This window comes from Vigna umbellata, chromosome 10, assembly GCF_029865625.1.
Source record: "Vigna umbellata cultivar VRB3 chromosome 10, Vumbellata_1.0, whole genome shotgun sequence".
In the NCBI taxonomy this organism is placed as follows: domain Eukaryota; kingdom Viridiplantae; phylum Streptophyta; class Magnoliopsida; order Fabales; family Fabaceae; genus Vigna; species Vigna umbellata.
In genome coordinates this window covers 7,442,683-7,453,121 of record NC_142174.1, presented here as the reverse complement: position 1 = coordinate 7,453,121, position 10,439 = coordinate 7,442,683, and the positions used below count along the sequence as shown (strand labels likewise).

Sequence of the window (10,439 nt, the reverse complement as noted above, 5' to 3'; positions counted from 1 at the left end):
TTTGCAATGAAAAGGTAGACATGCAAGAATAGCTGGGATTAAGAATTTAGGTATGAATTGGAAAGAGTAGCATCTAGTCATCTATTGAGGAAAACATTGTTGTTAGGTTTCTGGGTATGAAACCTAACTGCTCACAGCACACACTCACACAATAGCACCCAAATGGTAAGAAAAGAATGAAAATATGTATTCACATCAACCAATGTCATGTACAACCAATAACTTGGAGCATAATCCCCCTCCACAGGATCAAGGTTCCTGTCTATACAATTGATATCAAAACTTGTCCTCTCTACCAGACCCCCCTTGCCTTCTTATAAAGGCAACCCACTTCTAACTACCCAACAACAATTAATTCCTAAACTGAACAATTAATTCTTAAACTGTTTTCTCTCTCCTACACACCATTATCCATTATAACTTATCATATTATATCCTATCAATTGTAGAATTGCAGCTTAGGTAAGAAGAGTTAGTTTGATGGAGGATAGCCCCATCTTATTAAGTAGAGGAAAGCCAAGAAAAGCTGTAGGAGAAATCATTAAATTTTAATGGCCTTTCCAATGACTTGGATTTTGACAAAACACAGTGGTGGAATTTCTCTGTTGATGTATGTGGTTAACTGCACTCTGTATGCAAACGACTTTTGTTGCCAATTTTAGCTTTGTTGATTCATGGTAGTATAAAATTTTATCTATAAAAAATATTAAGACACCTTCTGTTTGTATTATTTCATTCTTTTTAATATATGTCCCGACACTTCTATTTTAAAATTTTTTCACTTTCTTCATAGAAAGAGAGAGGATCCAGCGCGAAAACCTGCGAGATTTGGTAGTTTTTGAGAGGCTAAATGGAAATCCTAGAAAATCATCCCCAGCTCTTGCTGTGAAGAAGGTATGGCCAAACTGCTCTCCTCAAGCACCATTGTGAATTTACTTTTAATCTACTTTTGACAATTATAAGTGCATTGAAGGGTAGTGTTGTGAAGAAATTTATTATACCAATATTAGCATTTCTATCTAAATTTGATTGTTCCCATAAAAAATTGTGTCAAGTTTTATATACTCAGATATCATAATTTTAAGTTCATAAGTTGTATGCTGAAACTTGCAGTGGATTTCTTTTTATGTTTACTAATATAATCCGTTATAAAGCACTAGTTGAAAATAAGACTGATTTATTATTCTCAGTCATAAAAAATACATTCTGATACCTTCTATTTATAATAATCTAATTCTCCTAAAAAGGGAAATAAGAAAACTAGGAAAATAAAATAAAATAAAGATTATATATCTATTTCCTCTAATTAGGATGATGCTAAAGATATTATCTCAAATTACAACACTCTCCCTCAAGCTGGATCATACAAGATTGTATGAACCAAGCTTGGAATAGTCAAACTCAATTATAGAGAACGTCAATAAACCAAATTGGACAGCAATGGACAAAAGCAAACTAGCACAATGAAACTTCAACTTCGACAACAATGGACGAGGGCGAACTAGCACCATGAAGCTTCAACTTGGACAGCAATGGACGAGAGAGATTTCCATAAAAAATGGATGATGACTTGCAGCAGCAAACAACAACAAACTACAAGAATAGACGAAGGGCCTCCAGTGGCAATCAACAACAAACTATAGGGACTGGATTTCCATCAATAGTGGCGAACAACAAAAAAACTTCAAGAACATGATTTCCATGAGTAACATATGGGAGGCCTTCAAAGGCTAACAACCACAAATCTGTAGGGACTTAACTACCCTAAACAGAAACAAACCTTCAGGGACTTAACTGCCCTGAACAGCAACAAGCCTTCAGGAAACAACTGTCCTGCAGAGGCTAACAACAACAGACCTGTAGGGACTATACTACCCTGCAGCGGCTGGAACTAAAAGGCTAACAGCCACAAACTAGTAGAGACTTAACTACCCTAAACAGCAACAAACCTTCAGGGACTTAACTGCCCTGAACAACAACAAGCCTTCAAGAAACATCTGTCTTGCAAAGGCTAACAACAACAGACCTGCAGGGACTACACTACCCTGCAGCGGCTGGAACTTTCTAGGTGGAAGAACTAGTGAGAACTTATCGGTACGAGGGACAAATCTGAATCCTATAACTTCGAAAGAGTCAATTCAGCAAGCGGTCTCAAAGAACAACTCTCAGTTAGATGTTATAACAAAGCATTGACGGTGAAGAGAGCCTTTCACATTAGTGATGGTAGAAACCAAAAAACACCAAATATCGAAGACACTTTGGAGGTCCTAAGTTCTCTACTGGACTACTCCCAAATGGTGATACTTACACTGTATCACAAAAGTACGGGCTAAACCCTAGCCCAAGAAGAAAGTTCTCTGCAGGGGTTGAAAATATTTCCCCTCACGGCAAACAGTGGAAACGACGACTAATGCACTTCACGAGACACTCTTAATCTTGACCAAAGAAAATGTGGCAGCTTATTGAGGCAGCATCGACAAACTGTAGAGGTTACAATAACTGACTGCAGCAACAGGGACATTAAAGCACCCGCCAACAAGGCTGATGAATTGTTGACTGGATCATCACAGCTATAGAAATAGACTCCCCTTCATGCCACAGGCCAACGGGGACGTCACACTTGCAAGAGAGAATCAAAAAATTGTAACCAGATGGTGGAGACATGCTTGGCCACAGGTGCCGGTGCATTCGGCGGCACAAGCGGCGGAGACGTCGGCAAGAAGCACCAATCAGTGCAGCACAAGAAAGAGGAAGAAGAAACCCATTGGTGGTTGCAGAAAGCCCGTGAAGGCAGAGAACCCTTCTCAATCGAGAAGAAGATGACGGAAGCGGGAGAAGTAGTACTAGGAGCTGGCGCATCAACGACGTCAGCAGCAGAGACGAAACATTGTTGCTCGAGAGACAAAAAACAAATGAAGCTTGCGGCGAATAGTGAGAAGCAAAGAAGACGAAGATTCTGCTATGGAAGGTCAGAACAAAGCGGAGGAGGTCCGGCGAGTCGACCGGAAGCGGCGGGGGTGTGATTCCGACACCGGGACAACGACACGTGACAAATACACACGAGATCTGACGGAGTGAGGAGGCGTGTGATGGCGTGTGATGGCGCTCGAAGAGATAATCTAGATCTGCTGGTCACCGGTCGGAACTGCGATGGTGACCGGCGACGTACGGAGGCCGGTGGCGGACGGTGACCGGCGGCGGTGAGCGGCAGTGCACAACAGAGTAAGCAGCGAAGGCAGTGGCCTTTCTTGGGTTCTTCGAAGAAGAGACTTTCGGTCTCTTTGATTCAACTAGCAGTCAATAAGAATGCCAAAAGGAGCCAAAATTCATTGGGCATCAACAGATCTAAAGCACCAGTTTCAGCTACTGGTCCGAAAGGGAATGGGTTCGAATCCCATTTTGATCATACTCAAACTCTGTATTTGGTAATATTGGAAAAGAAGGCCAGAATTCTAAGGCAGAACTAGGGAAATTGGAGCCCATTAAAAACACATGTTAAAGAAGAGACTTTTAGGGGGCCGCTAGCGGCCATGGTGGCCAGCTGCCGGCAGACAGCGGAAGCGGATCAGACGAGCTCTGATACCAAGTTGAAAATAAGACTGATTTATTATTCTCAGTCATAAAAAATACAGTTTGATACACTATATGTAATAATCTAATTCTCCTAAAAAGAGAAATAGGGAAATTAGGAAAATAAAATAAAATAAAAGATTATATATCTATTTCCTCTAATTAGAAAGATTTTAAAGATATTATCTCAAATTATAACAGCACTAAATTAATGTCTAGTGTTTTGTTGTTCTTTGTCTGTTATAGCTAAACACCCGATTAATGCTAGCAACCTGCATTGTGATATAGGACCTGTTTGGACAACCTTGTCTATAGGGATTTCTAGGAGTAGAAAATAAGAAAAAAATTAGATCGACTTCATAAGCTAAAATTAACTTATACAAAAGTTAAAATTAACAATTTTAAAGAAGCTATGTAAGAGAGCTTCTACAAATTAGTTTATGCATAAGGTAACTTTAGCCTATGGAGAAACTAATTTCATTCTCTTCCTTCTTGTTTATCTCTAAGAAGTCCTAATGGAGAAATTTGTTCAAACAGACTCCTGTATTATAATGTAAAATTTATATCGTAGGTTATTTATTTGTCCCTATGCTTCTTTAACATCATATATCCCGTATCCTCATTGACTCATGGTTTTATGGCACCTAAATGGCTTTTGTTAAAGGATCACCTCTGTCTTTAAATAACTTTTGGTTTCAGAGTTTTTCTTCTTCAGTTTTGCAGAACTATATCCACCAAATATGTTCAAGCATCAGATTTACGGCCAGTTGATGTTTTGGAAGATACTTTAAATTACCTTTGGAGTTTGCTGGAATCTAAAGAGCACTCATTTGAAGAAGTTCACGACTTTGTCTTTGATAGGACAAGGTCCATACGCCAAGATATCACTATGCAAAATATTGTAAACAGCAAAGCAATTTACCTGTACGAGAGAATGGTATAGTTTTCTGTCTCAATTTTCTTTGATTATGTAATTTATTCTATTCTCCTGCAACTGCATCATGGTAGATGATTTAAGTTGCATTATTTATACTTGGTTTGCAATTTTAGGTTTAGCTAAACGTTGAATGTCCACTTATTTCATATGCACAAATTACTTTTGACGTATTAGATGTGTTAGATATATTATTTTTATTTTATATTTATCTTTTATCTTTAGTTAGTTTGTTATTATTTCTTATTTGTATTTTGGGTTTGACCCATATTTATTCTATTATAAATAGAGGACTTTATGTGTATATTCAACACAAGGGAGATTAATCTTATACATACTTTTTCAATATATTCAACATGGTATCAAAGCCAGGTTCCGATCTTGGGACCTATGAGTTATGGGCCCACCACACTTCCGCTGCGTCGTCGTCTAACGCTGCTACTATCCGAGTTCAACTTTCAACCGACGATCACATGGTTTTGATCGTCTCGGTCAGGCAACCACCATGTCATCAACGACGCCTTCATCAAAGCTCTTTGCGCTCTCAACACCTTTTGAAGTTGTGAATCTGCTCCCTTTTTTCGTCATGCATGGTGGCATGTTTAGTAGTAATTCAATGCGTCGAGGTCGCTCATCATCGCACGTCTTGTCAGGCATCTATTCAGAGCATCAAGGTTGCTCTTTTCCTTTTTCAGGTGCCTTGATTGGAGAATTTTGGATTTTTTATGGTTTCTCTCTCTTGTTCATCCATGGCTTCTTTCGCTGGTGTTTCTTCTGACCACATTTTTTTGTCACCATTGCGTTTGACTCGTCCATATATGATACGTATCTGAACTCTCAACACTCGTAATAAACCGAAAGAATAATGAAAAATGGAATTCTTTTATTGGATGATAAAATCTAACTTAACAAAAGCAAACAATAACTGGGAGCATAACCTCCGTCAGTCACTTGGGAGCATAACCTCCTTTACAAAACTCAATAATCAAAAAGCATGCCTTCCACCCTAGCGTTAGGCTTTATTTATATTAAATACTTTCCTAGAATATAATTCTATTTACTATAATTAACTTATACTGAATATCTCCCTAGGGTATAGCTCTAATTAACTTATATTGAATATTTCCCTAGGATATATTACTGTAATTAACTTATATTGAATATTTTCCTAGGATATAGCTCTAATTACTGTAATTACTACTAAATATTTCCCGCCTATCCTAATTGTTGTCCCAGTTAGGATAGTCTTCTTCAACCGATCGGCTCATGGTCTTCTCTGCTCCCCATCGCTCCACTCGAGCTCTCTCCACCTTTAGCCATTTGGCTCGACTCCTCCCCGCTTCCATCATTCGGCCTGACCTTTCCCCGCTGCCCACCGTTCGGCTTGGTCTTCCTTCCTCCAACGTTCGGCCTTCTCCTTCTCTCCTAAACCTTTTTCTCTCATACACCTTCCAACCCCTAACAATATATGTTTTTCTTCCCATGGAAAAGATGGTTCTTATTAGTTTATAGCCGTGGTGGCTCTCCAACAATTACTTCTTTATCCACTGGTGGTATTCCTGAACGGTGATTTGCAAGAAGAGATTTATATGGAGCAACCTCCCAAATTTATTGCTCAGGGGAGTCTTTTGGGTTGGTATTTCGTCTTCTATGTCGTCTTGCATCGTTAGCATTTTGGTGTCACTCGAGTGCAGAAGTAAATATTTTCACTAAGTCTTTATGGATTATATTTGTAACAAGCTTAGTACATACGACTTGTATGCACCAGCTTGAGGGAGAGTATTAGATATATTATCTTTATTTTATATTTATCTTTTATCTTTAGTTAGTTTGTTATTATTTTTGTTAGGTTTCTGAACGAGAAACCTAGCCAAGAACTCCCTCACACTCTCTCAAAACAGTAGATATGAAAGAATGAAATGAATCTATATTATTCACAGTAAGAAATTGTCTATACAATCACAATCCAGGGGCAGCATCCCCTTCACAGGTCTAACGAACCTGTCTACAATCAATATCCCAAAACTCTCCTCTCTACCAGACCCCCCTTGCCTTCTTATAAAGGCAACCCACTTCTAACTACCCAACAACAATTAATTCCTAAACTGAACAATTAATTCCTAAACTGTTTTCTCTCTCCTACACACCTATTATCCATTATAACCTATCATATTATATCATTACACCCCGCTACAAAACAACCTTGTCCTCAAGGTTGGAACCGGAAAGCTTGATCTCATGGCTCCTCTTCATCATCGTGTTACCATATGAAGGGAACCCACTAAATGCTGCCCTCCAATTCAGGTCTGGAGGCTTGGGTGGTGGCAAATCCTCTTCCAATGACTTACTTCCACTCCTCCTGGATTCTTTTAGCCCAATTTTGTGAAGTCCTCTAAATCTCAACTCTAACTTTATCGGCTCTTGTAGCAACAACACTTTTGGCAACTGCTCCATCCACTTGCAAACTCTCATGAAAATTTTCCACACTCCCCATCTGTGTTACTGCTACCCAACTCTCACATAGAATGCTTCTTATGTTCCCTTCAACTATCTTTAGTAGAATTGTGGCCAGATTTTTCCAAGAAAGGTTCTTGGATTTTTGATGCCAAGTCTTGCAGCCCTGGACTACATTTTCTTTGCTGTTTGGGTGTGCTTTTGTTGCTCCTTTGGTGTTTTGAACTGCAGAAGCATTGGCTGCCCCTGTTGTTTGATCTTTGGTGTCAATCCCTTCATAAGTGGTCAACTCTTCTCTTTTCACCCACGAAAAAACTGGTGTCTCCTCACCCTTCCTAGCTCCATTATTGTCAATGGCATCCTCTTCTTTTTGCTCCCAATTGCTTGAATTTTCTCCCAATTGCTTGAATTTTCTCCTCCGCCTGAGTGTTTCTTTCCTTTCTTGATATCTTGCAGCAGGTCCCCTCTTGCCCTGTAAACAGACTCCACTGGTTGCTCTTTAACACCACTGTTTTAACCCCAGGCCTCAACAATTCTTCCCCTTTCTTTACTGTTTTGACATTCCCACCACAACCTGCCACCTATCTCCACTACCAACAACAACTTTTGCAACTTTACTTGGAGAAACAAGAGTCACAACCTTCCCATCATGATCTTCACCTGATGTATTTTCCCTACCAACCTTTGTCACGCTATCCACCCTTGCAGTAGAAACTTCTGCAACTTTCTCTGCAGCAACTTTTGTAATTCCTGCAGTTTGGGCTAATTTCACAAAAACAGAGCCTCTATCTCTTTCTCCAAACCCCCTTATCAATGACTCTTTCAGCCCTTTCCAAGAAAGGTTCTTGGTTTTATTTTTCCAGGCCCTGAACCAATAAATTGTGCCTCCCTCCATGCAGCTGTAAGCCAACCTGAGCCTATCCTTCTCTATGACATTTTGGGTGTCAAAAAACTTCTCAACCTGAGAGATCCATCCCAATGGGTCCAGCCCCTCAAACTTGGGCAATTCTACCCGCTGCCTCCAATTCTGTTCACCCCTGTCTTCCTCCAGCTCTTCTTTTGAACCCTCTTTCTGTCCTTTCACGACAGATTTCTCACTTCTTTCTAAGCCCTTTATGTGAATCTTGATTTCTTGCAGCATTTCTCCATTTCTTGCATATTTCTTCTCCATTATTGCATATTTCTTCTCCATTCTGCCATTCTCATTTTCAATTAGTTGGTCCTCCTCTCCAAGGTCTCTTCCTTCCATCATGCTTCTCTCCCAAAGATCCAACACTCCCCTCCTAAGGATATCCAGCAGGCCTCTCCCAAGCGTATCCAACAGGTCGGACCAATTTGTTAGGTTTCTGAACAAGAAACCTAGCCAAGAACTCCCTCACACTCTCTCAAAACAGTAGATAGGAAAGAATGAATGAATCTGTATTATTCACAGTAAGAAATTGTCTATACAATCACAATCCAGGGGCATAATCCCCTTCACAGGTCTAATGAACCTGTCTACAATCAATATCCCAAAACTCTCCTCTCTACCAGACCCCCCTTGCCTTCTTATAAAGGCAACCCACTTCTAGCTACCCAACAACCATTAATTCCTAAACTTAACAATTAATTCCTAAACTGTTTTCTCTTTCCTACACACCTATTACCCATTATTTGTATTTTGAGCTTGACCCATATTTCTTCTATTATAAATAGAGGACCCTAGGGAGATTAATCTTATACATACTTTTTCAATATATTCAACAGATGATTATCTATAAGAAATTGATCAATATATGTGCTTAAATCCAAATATTAGTCCTAGAACGATTGCATCTGCTGCTCCTTATGAACCTGAACGGGTTAGTTGATCAATTCAAATTGACAAAAGAGTCTCCACATAGAGCAGTTCAACCCTCAAGAGACATTGAATTCCACAGTTGGTTCTCATGAAGTCAATGTTGTTTTTTCTTTCGTCCAAAGTACTCCACCGGAAAAGATAAAAGGGGACACCAACACTCGTGTAGCAATGTGAAAGGAAACAGTGCAAAAAATTACTATATGTTGGGGAACATGTGCAAATACTAAGAGGCAGAGAGTGGGGACCAACTCTTGGCCTTTAAACTGAAAAAGGATTGGAATTTAGTGCCTGACTGTGCATTGAATAGGCTTTCTTCTAAAGAAGATATTTATGACAAACAAAAAACGAAAAAAAAAACTATAGATGTTTAATCATTAGCACAAGTGGAATTGTAGGAGTGAAAAGTAATTTTTCATTCTAATCTTTTAACTTTGCCATTGGTATCAGTTGCAAAGGGAATTGTATTGAATTGTTCTATTCATGCAACTCTGATAACCATGTTTTGGTGAATGCATGGTCATTAGCAAGCCTGGGAGTTGTAGTTATAATGGCGGGATACTTGCAAAAAAGGACTTGAACATCCAATTTTGGACTGTAATAAAGATGGCTTTATTTGGGTCTGCATATCATTTCTTGGAGGCTATTGTTTCCTCCTGTACACAGTCAACCTGGATCACGTGATCATATAGCATTGTATTTTTGTTTTTTGGAAGCATGGATTTACAAGCTATGAAATTCAAATAATGAGCAGAACAATATATTTAATCACAGGTAAAATTCCATGTTGTATCACATTACAGCCTTTGGCGTTCTATGTCTGATCCAAACACTGCATCAATGCATCATCTCAACTTGGAACAGCTCACAAAGACATTGACATCTTTGTTCAATCTGTATGAAGCAAATCGAAATTCAAATCATGTGCATGAAAATGAAGCTGAATTCCATTCATTATATGTGCTGCTTCATCTTGGTTCTTACAGCCAACCAATGGTTAATCTCTACATCATTGGTGTGATTAATTATGTTTCTCCTTTCATGTTAATTCTAGTCTTTTTGCAACTTATGCAACGTAACTATTTCTAATCCACAGGGAGAGCCACTTTCTGTGTGGTTTAGACGAGTATCAACTCCAGTATTGAAGTCAAAAGAAATGTGCTTTGCTAGGAGAATATTACGGTAACATTTATTGTAATCATTTATCTGTTTAAGTTAGATCAGGGCAGATGAATAGTTTTATATTATATTTCTAACATGCCTTGTCTCCACTTCCTCCGCTTCGTCCACTTCCTCCGCATCGTCCACTTCGTCCACTTCGTCCACTTCGTCCACTTCGTCCACTTCCTCAACTTCGTCCACTTCGTCAACTTTGTCCACTTCGTCCAATTCGTCCACTTCGTCCACGTTGTCAACTTCATCCACTTCGCCACTTCCTCCACTTCCTCCACTTCCTCCACGTCCTTCACGTCCTCCACTTCTTCCACTTCCTCCACTTCCTCCACTTTGTCATCTTCGTCAAATTAGTGTACTTCGTTAACTTTGTCAACTTCGTCCACTTCCGCCACTTCCTCCAATTCCCCCACCTCCTCCGCTTCCTCCGCTTTGTCCACTTCGTCCAATTCGCCACTTCTTCCGCTTCCT

At 39.5% G+C, this 10,439-nt stretch overlaps 1 protein-coding gene across 1 annotated transcript; it reads left to right on the top strand.

Moving 5' to 3' along the window:
* Positions 1-202: 202 nt before the first annotated feature.
* On the top strand, positions 203-9,981 carry LOC148191781 (SAC3 family protein C-like). The gene is made up of 5 exons (XM_088099960.1): positions 203-254; positions 794-894; positions 4,286-4,507; positions 9,570-9,791; positions 9,892-9,981. Exons 1-5 carry the CDS (start codon positions 203-205, stop codon positions 9,979-9,981), a joined length of 687 nt encoding a protein of 228 aa, XP_087956086.1.
* Positions 9,982-10,439: the final 458 nt, after the last annotated feature.